This window comes from Boleophthalmus pectinirostris, unplaced genomic scaffold, assembly GCF_026225935.1.
Source record: "Boleophthalmus pectinirostris isolate CB_2022bp ecotype Guang Dong unplaced genomic scaffold, ASM2622593v1 HiC_scaffold_6, whole genome shotgun sequence".
Taxonomy (NCBI): Eukaryota; Metazoa; Chordata; class Actinopteri; order Gobiiformes; family Gobiidae; genus Boleophthalmus; species Boleophthalmus pectinirostris.
Window position 1 is genome coordinate 4,080,657 of NW_026571447.1, and position 19,519 is coordinate 4,100,175.

Sequence of the window (19,519 nt, forward strand, 5' to 3'; positions counted from 1 at the left end):
TATTTATTTTATGCTTCATTTTATTTAATGTGCTAATTTATATTTACCTACTCTGTGCAGCACTTTGGAGACTCTGTGTTGGTAAAATGTGCTGTACAAATAAAGTTGGGTGGGATCAGATACATTTTAGGTACAAAATATTGCACTTCAAAATGTGTTACTTGGCCAGGCCTAGGCTCTGAAAATGAGGCTGAAGTGTTTATTGGTAGCTTTCTGATTGTAGAATGTGATGTTGTCATACTCCCAGATGAGGGGCAGGAACCAGATTTTCCTTTTGATTACATTGTACTTATTGGATATTTCATGGCAAAGTTACAAATTTTGGATCTGATCATTTCTATGAGTGTCTAGACCCACGAACTCACTGTATTACAACAAAAATCTGAATTTTAGCAATATACATTTTAGCTGCCCCCAACTGTATGAAATATTATTGATCTATAGAATGTTGTGATGTAATCTCAAAACCAGCAACAGAAAAGATACGACAAAAAGAAATCTGGAAATGTATTATGTAAGATTTACAGTGAGGTTGAACTTTTATCTTATCAGATACAGTAAACAATATCTGTCCAGTGACATTTGGCACAGACTTCAAACTGACCCCAGATGTGAAAGTAAAGGGTTTGTTTTTCAAGACCTAATCATCTCTTGGACTTAAAAAAAAAAAAAAAAACAGTGTGAGACTTTGCACAGTGGACCTGTATAACATCAGATATACGAAGCAGGATGCGTGGCTTTCTCTCAATGAGATTTATGATGAAGTCTCCTGAAATTTTCACTGTCCCTTGACAAGGTTCATAAGTGGAATTCAAAGCTGTGATCAAAGTAGAGAGTAAAGGATATTTTGAAAAATATAAAATATTAAATTTGTTCACATATTTTTTTACTGCACTCCTTGTGTTCATTCAGTTTTGAAGCCTTCAGTGAGAATATACTAGCCTGATTCATCAGCCGGTTTCACTTCGTAGAAACTGTCTGAGCTTGCACCATTAGAATTCGTTCGCTCGATGGTAGGTAGGTACTTTTATCATTTAACCAATCGCTGCTATTTGGTCATGTTGGATGTAATGCGCCACTAACGGGGCTAAATGGTATATTAAGCTTTTCCCAAATCCCGTAGGAAGGAGGACAATAACGTCTTTCCCCTTGATAAAATTCACCAAACATTGTCTTTATTCTGGCTTTAAATCCTCGATCTCGGGAATCGTTGACAATACTGAATATATGGCTCTTCGCTGATTGGCTGGTGCCCGAACTTGCACTTCCAGGGTTTTTGCAAACCGTCTATTGCATTTTGATTCCTGGCCTAGTCGCTGGAGAGAAATAAAATTGAGCAGACGCACTAGGTGGCACCAGTCTGGCTAAGAACATACTGTGATAGAAATTTATAAAGATTTCACTCAATCTGTCTTTGTGTAAATGAATGTGATTTCTACCTGAGGCCAGACCAGTCATTAACATGTGCTCAGCACACACACAACCTTCCCCACCCTCAGGAAAACATTTGTTGTACTACCTGTCCTCAAATCTAAGTTAGGTTGATTAGCATAACTCACTCTGCTTTGATATGTATGTAACTTGTACTTCTGTATAAATACTCAGAGCTCAAATACTCTGGGGGGAGATGGAGAAAAGGGACTTGAAGAGGTGACTGGAGAGAGGATACTCAAGAATGTCTGTTGTTCTGTGGCCAGGGCAAGCCAAGGTTCGGTCCATATCTGCTGTAATCAGAAATATCCTTTGTCTGTATTCCAAAACTCATCAGGCTTCGCAAATTGATTAATTATTTATCATCAAGAGATGCATAATTTTTTCCACAAAAATACTAACGATACACTGATAGAGATAACAGGATCAGGGATCGGTCCCATACCAGGTACCAGGACTCATCAGTGTGCTGCAGAAATCACTATAACAGAAAAGTGACCATAAAGAACTGCACATTAAGCTCATGTTTAATTAGACGTGACTGTTAAATGAACTATAAAAAGATTTAGGACTCTTAAAGGTTTTTATTAGGGGTGGGACGAGACACACTTTTCACAAGACGAGACACACCACGAGATCAGGTCCATGAGAACGAGACAAGACAAGATTTTGAGACCATGTGCAATAAATAGGTAGTGCAATCCATTTCACAATTTTGACTTCACTATTTTCATGTATTTTATGTCATACTTTAGTAGTCATTGTAGTACTGCTTTTTGGAATTACAGCTTCTCAAATTGTTTTAACTCACCAGCTCTTTTTTTGTCTGAGGTAAAGTAAAATTCAGGGGGGGAAACATTCACAAGATAATTTTTCTCATACGTGCACGATCTTGTGGCAATTTGTTCCATCTTGTCCCATCTGTAGTTTTTATAGTTCACAGGATATTAATGTTGCTAAGTGGTGCTGGAGATTATTTGCTTTTAAATGCTTTATGACTTATGGAACTGACAAGCATTTATCAACAAACAAACATTTAGGGACTGGATAGATGTGAGCTTTGAAAAGAGGTACAGCATGTCCATTTTGGTGTGTCCATGTGTGGCCATAGTAAAAGTTAAGGCTGCCACACACTAAAGGATTTTTCAGTCTTAAACGATTTTTAAAAGTGCGACACACAAGGAGAATCTTAGGAGACTTTAAATCTCCGATCGCAAAGACTGCAGCGGGATATTATCTGCGGACCACAGGATATAAAGTTGTGAGCGCAACTCGCATCAGTTGTTTCCTGTCCACAGTAAAACCACTCGCACTGAGATTCTTAAGTGTTCAAAAGATCAGACTCCGCACTTCTAGGTTAGATGCAAGTCAAAACTGTGTTGTTATTATTTGTGAAATGTGGTGCAAAACTTCAGATACATGATTATTAAAGCACAGAAGATTGGAGATAAAGTCCACAGAAAGTAGAGTCACTATCACTAATCTGCAGCTTCACCTCGATCTGTGCGCTGTGTGGATGTAAACAGGCACACGTGAGGAACTACTCTCACCTTTTTACTTTTAAAGAACGCCTCAAACTGGATTCACAGCGCTGTTTTGTGGACTGGATGTCATTATTTGCGGAGAACAATTTCTATGGATAATGCAGATGAAATGCATTTACCACTTTACGAGAGGTGAGTAATAAAGTCTTTTCATTATTTTTGCTATATCCCGAGGTTGTATCATGAAGAAAATAGCTGTTTTTTCGTTTTGTTATTTTTGGTTTTATTTTGAAAAACGAAAGATACACGGATACTTCATCTTCCCGCTTTCTGACTGGTCCTCCTCCTCCCCCCTCCTCCCCCCAGCTCTCTACAAGTGTAAATCAGTTTTGCCACATGCACATCGCAAAATGTGTTGCAAAAGTCAAGGCGCGCAGATTTGAACCTGCTGGGAAACATTTGAGAAGTTGCAGTCGCTGAATTGTGGTTGTATCTGTCATAATAGATGCAGATGTCACTCTGTTCATGCAAATATCAAATCGACACATTTATTCATATTTTTCTCCCGCGTGTGTAAATATTTTCCACAAGTGAAAATTTAATTCCGCAAGTTCACACATTTTTTTCAAGCACTCGTGTGTTTTTTTTTCACCGTGACTGCAAATTCAACACACATGTATATGAAAATAGGTAATTACAAGTTCAAAGTTTTGTTCTACACATTCTCACATTATATTCTACAAGTTCTCAAATCAAGTTTACACGCTCTCTCATTTTGCAACATATTTATCTTCATACGTCTGCCCCTGATGCTCTGTTTTATTGGCTGGTATTTGGTGGTTACGATTTGACAGAGCAGCTCAGAGTCACACTGACACCACACACACGAGGAGCACAGCAGCTTCAAAATCGCAAACAAAGACAAAAAGTCAGGTCACGCTACCCTGAACTGAGGAATAAACAAATTGCAGCCTAAATTGGGCAAATTCTCCTGTAGTGTGTGGCGGCCTTTAGAAAACGTTCACTGTTAGGCTAAAAGTGTCTCAAAATAGTGTTGGTGCATCCCTAGAATCTACAATGTAAACTGTCATCAAAACACCAAACTTTGAACTGGTAATATAAAATCAAACACACAGTGAGACACACACGCTGAGACACACACACACGCTGAGACACACACGCTGAGACACACACGCTGAGACACACACTGAGACACACGCGCTGAGACACACACACGACACACACACACTGAGACACACACACACTGAGACACACACACGCTGAGACACACACGCTGAGACACACTGTGAGACACACTGAGACACACTGTGAGACACACTGAGACACACTGACAATGAGTGTGTTTGCGTTGGTACTGACTTGTATAGCGTGATGTCGGCCTGCAGGTCCTGGGGCGGTTTGGGTGGGGCGGGGGGCGGAGGGGGGTGGCGGGTGTCCTGTGGGTGGCGGGTGTCCATGGCCTCCTGGGGGGTCAGGTGCAGAGTGACAGGGATCACAGGCAGGATACTGATGTACCTGAGACGGAGTTACAGCACAGAGCATTACAGCACCTGTCAGAGCTCAGACACGAGTCATTTTCTCACATTAAAGTGCCCATAAAACACTATTTTCTGATGTTACAATGCTATTCCCTCATCAAAAACTTCCTTCAAACAGAACACCACCTTGTGATGTCATGTAGTAACACAAGACGTGCCCCACTGTGTTTTTAAACTCCATGCACCTTCAGCAGAATCATTTGGATCATAGTCCAATGAGATTCATTTGGTCTTCCTTTGTTTTATGTTATTAAGTTCTTTTTACAGTCCAAGAGTTTGTTTTTTCATACCTGACAGTTTCGACTGTTCACTAGCTGATCTATCAAATGAAATCAGCTGACTGGACACATCACAGCAACATCACGTGACCACTCTGAGGAAGACGGCTAGTGAGCAGTCGAAACTGTCAGGTATGAAAAAACAAACTCTTGGTCTGTAAAAAGAACCTAATAACATAATCATTTGGATCATTTCCAACACTGCAATTACCAATATCAACTGAACAAAAGGTAAAAGGAGCTGTTCACTTGAAAACTACCACAACATGACATCACAAGAGAATTTTGAGCTTTAGTGATGTAGTATGATTCTCAAAAAAAAGGTCAAATTTGTTTCGATTCAATTCAATCTTGTATTAAGTTCGATTCTCACGTGTCCCTCCATGTGGATTGTGTTGACACTTTGGGACGGGCAGGAAAAGGTGAACCCTTTCTTAGATGAAGAAAGTAAATAGCTCTTTACAGACTCACTGCTGCTGTATTCTAACAGAGGTGAGTGCCGTCTTTCAGTCACTTTTTATTTTTTGTTGATAGACTCAGGTTTGACAAAAATATGAACTTTTAAATACTCAAAAAATGCTTTTCTGTTTTTTGCATGTTAGTCAAATGCACTCGTAATACACACGCAACTTGTACCATTACATTCCTTTAAAAAAAAAAAAAAAAAAAAACATTATTGCCTCAAATTCACTGAGTAAATAACATGTGTAGACATTATTACATCTACATGTTACGTCTTATAACATATTTAGAGGCTGCTGCTGAGAAGGAGAGGAGCAGAGACTTTTAGTCATCGAAATAAATAAATGCAGAAAATACAAAGATGTGATGGTGAGGTTTATGTCTAACATTGCATTTCAGTAGCATAAACCACATGCTCCTCATGAGACACAGTGTTTTTCAAATGACTGCTGCCTAAACCATTAAGCCAAATATTTATTCATAGTGGCCAACTTGAATTGAATCATCCCATAACTACAGCCTAAGAATGCAGGATTACTCAAACATATGTGAATGAAACAAAACACAAATCCAAGTGTGTTTGTGATGAGGAAACAACATTATAACATGACTTAAAGCTCACAAGAGTCTATTTAGTGTAATACAGGACGTTTATATGATATGATGTCAAATGTAAAACTCCCTCTCACCTCTTTGCCAGAGTTATGTTGTAATACCCAAACAGCGAAGGCCAGTGCCTGAAGGACAGCCTCCTCCAGCCCTCCTCGTCCTCGGCGCCCCACGTGATCTGAGGCACGGCGGGAGGGGGGCCTTGAGAGAGGATGGCGAGCCTGGGGGCGGCGTGGTGCCCCTGGGACTGGTTCTCGGGCAGAGGGGTGGGTTCTGGAGGCGGGTGGACACTCAGGGTGCTGGTCGGGTCGGCTCCGCGGAACACAGGAGCAACGCCCAGGTGAGGGGGCAGCCCGCCGCCCCCAGCGTCACCCAGAGGACTCTGCTCAGACACCTGCGCTGCCAGGTAGGTCCTGAGCCCCGCCGGGTCGGTGTACACCAGGATGCCGATCCAGATCACTGTTCCAGCCTGTGCACGGAAACAACAGGACAGTTATAGTTAGTCTTGTAGCATAACTCCTCATCATTTTCAAGGTTTTCAGGAAAATACAAAATAAACATCCTGTGTCAATAAGATGACTGGGCAGTTTATGGTTTTTGATAGGCTTGTTTCAGTTTTGTTTGGAAACATATAGTGCGATTATAGATCTGCAAATATTACACTGTAAAAATATCCTGTATTTTTCAGACTATAAGTTGCACTTTTTTACATGGTTTGGGTGGTCCTGCAACTTATACTCCAATGCAACTTAACTTCACCATGACAGCCATGAGAGGGCGCTCTAGTCTTGTGTGTGAGTATCTGCTGCTCCTGTTCCTCCTGTACCACTGTCACTTCACTCTACTGCACATGTCTCCTGCAGAAAGAGCCTCTGTCCTGTCTGTATCATGTCAGTCGATCGCACCATTACTTCTGCACCACTGAACATTTAAACATTTAACATTTAAACAAACTTATAAAGACGACTGAGAAGACTGAAGACAAATGCCCCCAAAAAGAAAATCTGATTTTGCAGATTACAAGCTGCAAGTAGCAAAATCTGCAACCGAAATGGTAATCAAGCAGCAGAAAGAAAATTTGGAAGATGCACCATGAAACTTTCCTGAAGTCACTGGATGGATGGACAAAGCCTGGACTTCAGTGACACCGAAACCATCCTGTCGGGATTCAGAAAGACCCGAATAATTCTAACTGGAACTGATGGTGAGTCTGACGACAGCGACACAGAAGAGGAAGAGGCGCTCTGTTTACCTCCAGAGGTCAGAGAGTTGCTCAGATGTGACACCGAAGATGAAGAATTCAAGTGATTTAGTGATTTGGAGTGAGATGGAGAGTTTGGTAAACTTGTTCTGTTCTGTTGTTTATGTTATAGTTTATCTGAAGAACTGTTCATATGTGACGTTAACAGTCTGTTCTCTGTTCTGTTGTTATTACTAGAACTTGACATTCAACATGAAATGTCAGTTCTGATTTTATAAAATAAATTTCCCCCCAAAAGTGCAACTTATAGTTTGTTGTCACTTATATAAGTTTTTATCTTCTTCATAATGCATTTTTTGCCTAGTGCGACTTATACTCTGGAGCAACTTATAGTTTGAAAAATACTGTAATTAAAGTTGGGCATTTTAATCGGGCCTTGGATTTATGTCTGTACAACAAGGCTCTCTTCCTCATGTACAGCACAGAGACACATTGCACTTCTATGGGGTATTTGCTGCTAACACACGACATATTTAGATAATCCTGAAAATCCTATATTTGCCAAAAACAATTTACTGGAGATCTACTTACAGGAGAAGTTGCTCCCACTTCACAGCGCTATCACAGTGCAGCTGGCCTGCATTCCACTTTGAGAAGTTAGTGTATTAATTGTATATTAAAAGAGAATTGTTCAGTGGAAGCATGGGAGATATAGACTTGTGGGCGGAGCACTGTACAGGATTGCACGAATAGGGCCCGGGAGAGATCGCTAGATTACTTAAATATGCAAGGATGACATAAAAAACACTTCAGGTATGTTTTTGATGAGGGAAAGAGTTATAACATTGTAGAAAGTGCCAAAAAGTCAATTAAATGCTTTTTAAACACAACACCATCTCTACAAACAGGCATTATCAAACTATGGCCCGGGTGTCACACCAATTTCTCATGGCCTTCAGGCTTCCAAGTGAATTGGCCCAAATTACCTTTAGCAGTACTTTTTACTGCAAATATTGTTTTTGAAATCTACCTTGATAAAGCCAATATAAAGCTCTTTTGGGCATATATAATGGTACATTGTGTAACTTTTCTGGTGGAGGGTCTGTCAAATTATTCCTTTTCTGGAATGTTTCACAATATGATGTTAAACCTTTGGGCCCGGTCAAGCAGAAGTAAACAAGCAAGGCCAAAAATTCAAGTTAATGCATCTGATATAAAAATGTATTCAACAGATACATATGTACTCTAGTTTATGAAACTGTTTACCTTTTTTGGACCATTTTTGGTTCTAAAGTTACATACGTTTTAAACAGACAGAACAGAACAAAAATTATTTCCCAACTTTCAAAGACCTGCAAATCATGTCAATAAATGGATGTATTTCATCATATCTTGTGTTATTCATTGATGCAGGTACATGATTTAAAAAAAAAAGTATTTAAAATGATAAAAATTTGCTTGGAAGGACTGACATATTTTATAGAAATAGTTTCCTTTCATTTTGAAGTAATATTAAAGTATTTGGAAGAAAAAAACTGACAAATGATGTAAAATCATGCACCTTCTACTTGCTTGCACAATTTTCCCTCCGTTACTCCGTTACCAACATGAGTTTTAAAATTTTTGTGAACAACTTGAAAGAATATCACAGGTTTAACTTGACCCTGTTGGAGTGTAACTCTTTCCTACATTCTGATACTTTACTTATTTCAATAGTCCCTCTAGTTTCTGAATAAGAGACATTTGAATGTAAAAAATCTGCCCCTGTTTCCCTCCGTTACCACTTGACCGGACCCTTTTCTATCTTCATGGAGACCAAACCAGACCAAATTACAGATCAGATCTGTGGAGAGGCGACCCCGCTCATAGACAGAATGAAAAAAAAAAACAACAACTCATATTTACATGAATCACTATACTGAGCAAACACTGTACTGTAATCACCAGTCCTGGTCCTCTGCTTCATCTGTGTTTTGATGTAGATGGATAAATACTTTATTGATCCCAAAGGAAATTCAAATGTGGCCCTTGATGAAAAAAGTTTATTTTTTTCCCTCACCATAATGATCCTCTGAGCCAGGCGGGTGCGAGCCAAGAAGTAGACCACGCGCAGTCGTTTGGGGAGCCGGGGGAAGCTCCGCATAGGGGGGGTCTGGAGGGTGATGGTGTGGGGGGACGGCCTGGAGGGAGGGGGGGCCTCTCGAGCGCGCAGGGGCCCCGGTTTGGGAGGAGGCAGCCCTGCTTCAGCCGGGAGACGACGATTCAGGTCGGCCAGCTGGAAGGCAGATGTAACACTCAAACTATAAATCCTCTCAATTATCATTAGTCATTACATTGCATATTAATATTTTACAGCTGATTTCATCAACATTCACTGGAGGAGTGATGCTAACTGAAGGCACTGCTCTGTCTGAGGCTCTGTTAGACTTTAATCTGATCTTTATTTGAACACAATCTGACCAGAAAGAGCTGATTTGTGCTGTTAAACAAGTCTCTCATGCAATAAACATTTCAGATTCATGGTCCTCTGTTATGTTTATACCAGAAATGAACATCTTAGAGTATAAAAATACTATACAGACACTACTCCGCCCCTTGAATTCTGGGTCAAACTTACCTCCATGCGGCGGATATCTATGGAAAGCACAGTGGTGAAGAAGAACATCTGAAGGAAGAAGTCTGACACCAGCCCCACCACAGCAAACAGGCAGAACTCCTACAATACAAATACATGAGAATACTGCAGATAATACTACACAAATACATGAGAATACTGCAGATAATACTACACAGATACATGAGAATACTGCAGATAATACTACACAAATACATGAGAATACTGCAGATAATACTACACAAATACATGAGAATACTGCAGATAATACTACACAAATACATGAGAATACTGCAGATAATACTACACAAATACATGAGAATACTGCAGATAATACTACACAAATACATGAGAATACTGCAGATAATACTACACAAATACATGAGAATACTGCAGATAATACTACACAAATACATGAGAATACTGCAGATAATACTACACAAATACATGAGAATACTGCAGATAATACTACACAAATACATGAGAATACTGCAGATAATACTACACAAATACATAAGAATACTGCAGATAATACTACACAAATACATGAGAATACTGCAGATAATACTACACAAATACATGAGAATACTGCAGATAATACTACACAAATACATAGGAATACTGCAGATAATACTACACAAATACATAAGAATACTGCAGATAATACTACACAAATACATGGGAATACTACAGATACTATCCAGATGTGTGGAGCGAGAGGACAGGAGATTAGTCTTACCTGGATGGCGGGCACCAGAGTGAAATAACCAATGAGAATGATGCACAGCTCCGTGGCCATGTTCTTCATGATAGACCAGCTCTCATTACTTAGGCCTGGAATACAGAAGGTAGCACCGTCTCAATGTGCATCTCTTACAATAAAACAGGATTATACATTTTATATATATATTTTGTTTGTTTAAACCAACAAAAAGATATGTCTCAGATATGAGTATTTGAGGACCAGACTTGGCCAGTTCCTCTAGTGAAATGAACTCCTAGACAAAGTTATTTCAAAGTAAAAGGTTAAGGTTAGCCTTTATTGCCCTGTAGGGAAATTTGTCCTCTGCAATTAAATCATCTCTCACTGCTGCTGGGACAACCTGCTGCAGTGCTGAACCCAGTGACCCAAGCCTGGAGACAATGGACAATGGACAATTCAGATTTTAATCAACTGAATCATAGACTGCTCGTCTTCCAAACAGGGGAAGCAGTTTGCATGATACCTTAACTTATTATTTAAGAAATGATAAACATGTAACACATCTCCAGATATGACAGTGGTCTTGGTCAGGATGAGTTTAGCTGGATTATACAGATTTTTAGTGGGAGAAAAATGCAAACTCTGCATAAAAACATTACACATTAGGTACCTTGGGCTATGCGCAGTTTGACCTCCAGGTCGACTGGAGTGGACACCACAGACTTGGTCAGCACCAGAACGTTCTCCAGCCCAATGACCACCACCAGGTAAGGGAAGATCTCACTGGAACACAAATGACATGAACTCATTGGGCTTCACTCAGTAGGTATTAGAGTGACCAGGATTTCAAAATAAAAACTGGGACATCCTTGGTTTTTTGGTGGTTGGTAAGAATATTATGTTATGCTGAGACCATTCATGACTAACATGTGTCTGTATAGTCACATTTTCTTTGTGTTTTGGTCATTTTTAAGCAGCTTTTCTGTATTTTACCTAAAGCAAATTACAACTGATCAAAAATAGGGACACCTGGGACATTTCTTGTATAAAACTGAGACAAATAAGCGGTTTTGGATAAATCTGCTGGGACAGGGGACACAGGCTCAAAACTGGGACTGTCCCGAGTAAATAGGGACACCTGATCACCCTAGGCTAATGTACTCTCTGAAACTATTACAGCTTTTACTACAGCACAAGATCCGTAAATCAGGACAAGCACAAAGAGTATATACATTTTGAAAACAACGTCTAGCATGCTAACACAGTCCGCAATTCCTGATTCTCAGACAATAAAAAAAGGTTAATTAGATGCAGACAGACACCACAATACACAGCAGACTTATAGTGACCTCAAAATCTATTTATATGATATTTCTGTACTGGGACAGGACAGATTTTGATCAAATACATGGACAAAAAAATTAAAACACCCCAGGTATAGAGCCCTTACTGCAATTATGTCAGGAATTTACTATCCTTCAGGTTGTTAAATACAGAATGCAGCTACAGTGATTGAGCAGACTGGTTTGGAAAGTTGAGAAAAAAAACATCCACCCTGCCCCGATTTACCCCTCCCTCCTCCCATTTACCCCGCCCTTGAAAGTGTCGCCAGGTTCAACTGAAACTCTGCTTTTATTTATTTATTTTAAGACCTGAGTCATCCCCACTCAGCACACAGACGCTATTATAAACACACAGACCCACCACATGTTTGTACACATCTAAACTATGCAACATTTCATTAGATAATACTGACGGGGATGAACCAATCCAGCTTTTTCTGTTCAGATACCGATAAATATTTTTAACTATCTGCCGATACTTGATATTAACCAATACTTATATGGAAAAGGGATGGAAAATGGGACGAGAGATCCAATTAATAAATATACCGTATTTTCCAGGCTATTAGTCGCTCTGGGTTATAAGGGGCACTGTCATTAAAGGGTCCATTTTCGAACTTTCTTCACAAATAAACCGCACTGGACTTTAAAGGAAACACCACAGTGTGATGGGTGAGTGGTTTTGTTTGTTTGTGGCGTTCACGGTGACTCTGGGCTTTGTTCAGTTGTGGCGTGTAGGGAGGGTGCTGTCTGGGACCAACGGATTGTCGGCGTGTTCGCAGTGACTCAGTTGTGGCTCAGAGTGGGACATTGCACTCGCTTTTTCGGTTCATTCCTCTGTTCTGTTCCTCGTCGGTGTGGAGTGATGAGTGTGTCTGTGGGTGTTTTTCGCCGTGCGGTCTCTGTCTGCTCCGTGTGTGTTTGTGTGTTCTGCGGGTGGTGCGGTTTGTAGTTTACTGAAGTCGTGCTGGGACACCCGAGTGGATTCGTGTATAGGGCGCTCTGGATTGCGGGTTGTGCGGTCGTTTTTTGATGCGGTTGGAGGCTTAAGAGTGCGTCTATTAGCCCGGAAAATGCGGTATAAATCCTGCAGTTCAGTTCATAATTTTGGCCTCAATTAAGGCTGTGCAATTAATCGAATTTTAATCGCGATTTCAATTTGTGTGTCAAATGATGTCCTAACTCATATAATCAGGTTAAAGCTTAACAAAGTTTATTTTGGGATTTTTTTTTTTTATATAAATAAGTATATTTATTTTATTTTTTTATATACAGAGTTTGTAGAACAGCTGGATATATAGTTTAGTTACATACATTTATATATACATTTATGTTTTTCTATGACTTATTCTATGACCAAGTATATTCTATTTATTTTATGATTTATACATCGCAAAACTATTCTAAGGTACATGTTTGTAGCCTTTATTTATTTTCAATTTGAAAGTTTTGTGTAAATGATCAATTATCGAATAATCATCATTATAATGATTTTTTTTCCATAATCGAGCAGCTCTAGCCTCAATTTATTTTATTTTATTTTAATATACTTGCTGTCAATTCTAGCACTGCTTTTTGGAACTATAGATGTTCAAAAGAGCAAGCCCTTGTTGTCACAAGATAATTTTTCTCTTTTGTGCGTAATCTTGCTGCAGTTTTGCCTTGCGTGATCTTGCCCCACACCTGCCAATTTGTATTTTCTCCGTAACAATTATCGTCACTTCCTTTTACTCCCGTCTAATACCAAGAACCCAACCCGCCCCCTCTGCCCCCCGTGAGCCCCGCCCATGGGCACGTCCCGACAGGTGGTTGGTCAGCAAAGCACTGCGCTCACGCCATCGTACCTTCTCATTTTCAGCGCCGCGTTGGGATTGGACGAGTGGGTGTGTGTTGAAATGCCGTCTCTCCACCCCCTGAGAGTCCTGGCTCCCCCTTTGTACACACTGACACACTGACTCTTTGGCCTTGTGTGGGAGACATGAAAAGCCTTGGTGTGTGTGTGTGTGTGTGTATGAACCTGACCTTCTAGTTCTTTTCAGGGAGATAAAAGAAAGTCAATGAGCCATAACTATTAGCAGGTATTAGGTAAGGATCTCACACAAAAGATCTAGCTGTGGTTTAGAGATTGTGTGAAAGGCTGAGGTCAGGTGCCTTGTAATTAGTCATTTGTAAAGTCTCGTGATCAATGTACATAAGCAACCACATCATTTTGAGATTATGTAATGAAAAGACGAGGTTACAAGGTTCTATATTATGCAAAATGGACGCATGTGAGCTTTAAACCATGTTATGATGATGTTCCTTCATCAAAAACACACCTGGAGTTGGGTTTTGTTTCATTCACACAAGCCTTTACTATAAGTTTGTCTACATTTCCAAAGTTCAAAATGCTCTGTTCCACCTTCAGATGTCATGAAGTACTTCTCAAGTTAAGAATAGGGATGGGCATTCGATGAAATTGATTGATCGGGAGAATTAACGACCGATTTTTGATTAATCATTAATGTTTTTATATAATAAGTATCATCATTATTAGGGCTGGGTATCATTACGAAGTTGCCGATACGATACATACCTCGATACACAGGCCACGATATGATACATATCTCGATACAGTGCACTTTCGATTCGATATGATATATTTCAAATCGATTCGATACAGTTCAATAAAAAATAAAGGCTAAATCGTGGCTGTGATACTAAAAGTCTTTGTTAAACCACTTCTTGTGCAAAATTCATATGAAACACAAACATTTTAATCCTCAAAACAGTGAAAATGTCAAATGTGTGGCATAAATGAGTTTCCTTTCACTCCACAAGCAACAAAACTGCAGCACTGTAACAAAATAATTTAGTAAAGCACATGCAAAAATACTCTTGGCGATATATCGATACGGTAGCCCACGATATCGATACTATATCACCACATTAAACGATATGATATATCGATATTCCGATATTTTTGCACACCCCTAATCATTATTATTACTAATTTGCATAAATAAACTTAACTTTACAACATATAAACCATAAGCACTCTAGAGCCACATCAGCCTGTTTGACATTATAATGTGTTTAATGCAGCTTTGTGCAAGTAGAAACGTAATAAAACTGCATGGCTAATATGCATAAACTAAGTGAAGAAAAAAAAAAAAAACGCTCTCGTGCCGATGTGGTTCAGCTTTTGTCAGACTAAAGGACATGACTCAGTAGAATATAGGTGTTCTTTGTGAGACAAAGGGATGTTAATGCAGAAGGTGAGTCAGTTCTGTGTGTTGAGATGTTTTCAAAGATCGTACACGTGCAGGTTTAGCGCAGCTCTTTATGTTGTAGTAACCGGGTTGCAGTGTATACATGCACCATGAAGAAACCAGGACACTGATGTGCATGTAAACACACTCACTGAGTGGTACAATGTCTCCAAGGAGGTGCCAGAGCCCAAACGTGGGACTGAGGCCACAACTCCAGTGTTTGCGCTGTCAAACGCAGCTTCATATTTATGCACAAAAACCTACATTCGGTTTGTCGATTAGAAATGTACGTAATCAACGAAATTCTTAACGATCAATTATCGATTAGTCAACTTCATCCCAAGTTAAGTTCAACATCCCTAGTTAAGAGTTACCTTTTAGCTTTTGTTCAGTAGAGATTGGTGATTCGAGAGCTGAAATAATCCAAATGATTTAAGTGAAGGTGTAATGGAGTTTAAAAACCTAGTGGAGCACTTCCTGTAATAAGGTGGAACAAAGTGCTTTCTGATTGAGAGAAGAACATTTGTGAATAAATGGTCATTTTTAATTTCTTATTTGTAAATACATAGTGCTTTTCCACCTTCAAGGCACTCAAAGCGCTTTACAACAAGGAACTACTCACCATTCACACACACACATTCATACAGAAACTAGGAGTGAGGTGGGTTAAGTGTCTTGCCCAAGGACACAACGACAGCATTTATCTGTGGGAGCTAGAATCGTACCGTCAACCTTCGGATCAGTGGACAAATGCTTTAACCAAGTGAGCTCCTGCTGCACAAAAAACAACATATCTCCAGGTATTTCCAGGTTTTTGATGAGGAACGATCATAATAAAATAGATCAGAAAATATTTAAGTATTTGGCCCTTTAACACAAGTTTTCTTCTCACTTCTTTTAGAGAAATGCACTTTTCTGTTGTTTATGTAGAATGCACAGGATTAGTTTTTCTCCCTTGGCATAAACTCGAAATAAAAACATATCATTCACATTACATTGAGCAATGTTTAAGGAAAAAAAGTAACTTAAAGGGCTCATGTTAGCAGACATCACAACAGCCACATGTGCAAGATCATTTTACTGGCCAAACTTCCTTGTCAAAGCCTGATGCCGTCAGATTTCAGAAGCTAAGCAGTGCTGGGCCTGCTCAGTATTTGGATGGGAGACCACTGGGAATATCAGGTGCCATATTGGGCAACAGTGGCAACAAGTTGTTGCCTAAGAAAAGTTGCCTAAGAAATCTTGTTTTCTTAGCCACATTGCCTAATAAGAAAGTGATGTGAGAGTGAGTGTTGGTGGTGGGTGGAGGGAGTATAATAGTATCTTACCTAGGGCTGGGTATGATTAAAAATTTGCTGATACGATACATACCTCGATACACGTGACAATACGACACATCTCAATACAGAGCACTTTCAGTTTGAAACAATATACCATATTTTCCGGACTATAAGTTGGTCCGGAGTATAAGTCGCACCAGTCAAAAACGCGCAATAAAGAAGAAAAAAAAAACATCTATAAGTCGCACTTTCTGTATTTTGTAAAATCAAAGACCAGAAACTGACATTTCATCTTGAAAGGCAAATTACAATAATAACAACAGAATAGAGAACAACAGACTAAACAGTTATTAATATTAACAGTTATTCAGATAATTATAGCATTAAACAATACAAGTTTACAATCTCACTCCAAATCACTAAATCTTTTGAATTCTTCATCCTCGGTGTCACTTCTGCGCGACGTCTGAAGATAAACCATAGATCCATGATGTAAACAGAGCGCCACTTCCTCTTCTGTGTAGCTGTCGTCAGACTCAGCATCAGTTCCAGTTAGAATTATTCCGGCCTTTCTGAATCCCGACAGGATGGTTTCGATTGTCATTGAAGTTCAGGCTTTTGTCGATTCATCCAGTGACTTCCAGGAAAGTTACATGTTGCACCCGCTCGGTTGCTGTGAAGCTGTGTTCTCCATCCCCGCTTTCTGCTAGTCAATTAAGTTTCTCTCTCACTCCAAACTTTCTTTCTGCCGCTCGATTACCGTTTTCAGCTGAATATTTCACTATTTGCAGCGAAACGGCAGATATTTCAACAGGACACATGGGCAGTAGAGTGCAAAGTGACAGTGAGACAGGAGTAATAGTAGTACTAGATACTGACACACGAGCCTAGACCCTCTAGAGCAGGGGTGTCTAACTCATTTTGGTCCGGGGGTCGTATCCAACCTACTTTGATCCCAAAGGGGCCGGATCAGAAAACTCATGTCATATAAACCCCAAAAATAACAATAAGTTCAAATATTTGTGCAGAGAAATACAAATCTATTACAGAAATCTTTTTTAATTGATGAACTCTTTCTTATTATAAGTTTATAATATTATGAACAACCTGAAACTTTAGGAAAAATTCAATTTCAACACAAAGTTTTAACATGAACTTGTTTGCAAACAGGAATAAGTCAATTTTTCTTGGAAAATCTTGCACTCGGCTCCACTTTTCTCATGTTGGACATTTTTCTGATGAGGGTGTCACGGTCAACAGTCAAAACGATCGTCCTTTAAGAGCGTTTGGAAAGAGACAAGTCTTCATTTGTGCTGCTCTGGGGAGGGGCCACGTACAAAGGCTCTGGAGATGCTGCTATGCTAAGCGGCGCAGAAAATTACCAATATTTTAATAGAAAAATATAATTAAAATATTTTAGTAGAAAATCACCCAAGGGCCACATTAAAAGTCTTGGAGGGCCGGATCTGGCCCCCGGGCCTTATGTTTGACACCTGTGCTCTAGAGGCTGTCAGTCTGAAAATTTTTATATATAAGTCGCACCGAAATATAAGTCGCAGGAAACACCCAAACTAGGGATCGGCATGATTAGTCGATTAATCGATAATTGATCATTAAGAATTTCATCGATTACGTTCATTTTAATCGACAAACCGAATGTAGGTTGCTGTGACCAAACGGGGGTCCGTACATGTGTCTCTCTGCACTCAGAAAGAGACACAAACAGTCGGTCAGTCTGCAACGTACTGAAGTGCAAATGCGAACGATGTGCAACGATGACTTGTACAAGAAATTCCACGCTTTCAGTTGCGTTCGGGACAAGTGTGAGTCCATGTGCACATTGTACAAAGCAGCACATATGTTTCTGTGTCCAGTGGGAAAAGTTTTTCCAGGTGAGAGTCGCTCAATGTCGATGACGAGTCCCCACCGTACGGTGTCCTGGTTTTGACAAACGAAAATCTGGTCACACTAACCTGTATTCCACTGAGTCGTGTCTTATTTTAATCCGCCAGAAGTTGAACCACATCAGACTATCCTGAGCACAAATTGTCAAATAATAAGCATATCTGGATGATTCTTTACTTGGAGATGTAGCCACCTTTTTTTCTGCATCAGAGTAAGGAGCCTGCTGTCCATTGAAGATGTCACGTTTTCAATTTCAGCAGGTTTAATGTTTTTTGCAGCCTTTACAATAGCTTCCCACAACTTATCCTTTGATGAGAACTGTTTTCCATTTTCAAAAACCCTTCTTTTCAGGATCGACCACAGATTTTCTATGCAGTTTAAATCGGGTGAGGATGCTGGCCAGTCCATTATCTTGTCCTGTAAGTAGCCCTTTGATGCCAGCCATTCAGCAGTAAACTTGGATGCATGACTTGGAGCATTATCATGCATGAACATCATTTTCTTGAGCTGCGCAGCCTAGGAATTTGCAGTAATTTGCCGAATCCATTTTCACTCCTTCTGCAACCCGGAAAGGGCCAATGAGTTCATTTTTTATGATGCCCGCCCATATCATAACACCTCCACCACCTTGCTGACGCCTCAACCTGGGTGGAGCACCGGTACCTTCAGCTATCCAACCTTTAGCCCAACCGTCCGGACCATCAAAGGTGGCACGCATCTCATCAGTCCAGATAACTTGCCCAAAATCCAATTTCATATACTTCTTACACCATGCCAGTCTTTTGTCCTTATGTTTTTGATTAAGTGGAGGCCTTGTTTTCACTTTTTGGACCTTACCAAGTGTTTTCAGAACACTATTCCTTGAGCTCTTTGGGGTGTGGCCTAGACCAACAGCAGAAAAGATGCTTGCACTGGAACTCAAAGGCTATTTTGATAATTTTCTCTCTTTAAAGCTGACAAATCTCAAGCTGTTAGCTTCCTCCTTGGAGCCTCCTCATGTTTTTTTCTTGTTTTTTCACCATTGGAAACAAAGGCCTTGATTGTCCTATGGTCTCGGTCCAATAATCTTGCCATTTCAATCGTTGGTCGCCCCTCTCCCAAAAATTTCACAATAGAAGCCTTCTCCTTACTACTGAGGTCCTTCTTCTTTCCCATCTTTAGTGCTTATGGTCATAGAACACAGAATACTCCCCTTTATATATGCCTGCATAATAATTTGGTTCACAGCATATTCAAATTTTAACAAATTTTTACTCAATATGTAAATGCTTCAAATATTTTATGCTTTTGGTTAATCAACTGCCCTATCAGGCATGAAATAATACCACTTTTTCGTTAGTGGAACATATCTGAATCAAGAAATTATAAAAAAAAAACTGACTTGCATAATAATTTGGGT

At 39.8% G+C, this 19,519-nt stretch overlaps 1 protein-coding gene across 1 annotated transcript in view; it reads right to left on the reverse strand.

The window, feature by feature from the left end:
- Positions 1-19,519, reverse strand: part of scap (SREBF chaperone) — an 80,874-nt gene that overhangs the window by 20,519 nt on the left and 40,836 nt on the right. Inside the window, exons 9-14 of the mRNA XM_055164289.1 lie at positions 11,012-11,124; positions 10,378-10,472; positions 9,642-9,740; positions 9,084-9,299; positions 5,904-6,292; positions 4,296-4,451 (exon numbers count right to left, since the gene is read on the reverse strand). Of these exons, the coding sequence (XP_055020264.1) occupies positions 4,296-4,451; positions 5,904-6,292; positions 9,084-9,299; positions 9,642-9,740; positions 10,378-10,472; positions 11,012-11,124 (1,068 nt within the window). The remainder of the gene's footprint in view (positions 1-4,295; positions 4,452-5,903; positions 6,293-9,083; positions 9,300-9,641; positions 9,741-10,377; positions 10,473-11,011; positions 11,125-19,519) is intronic.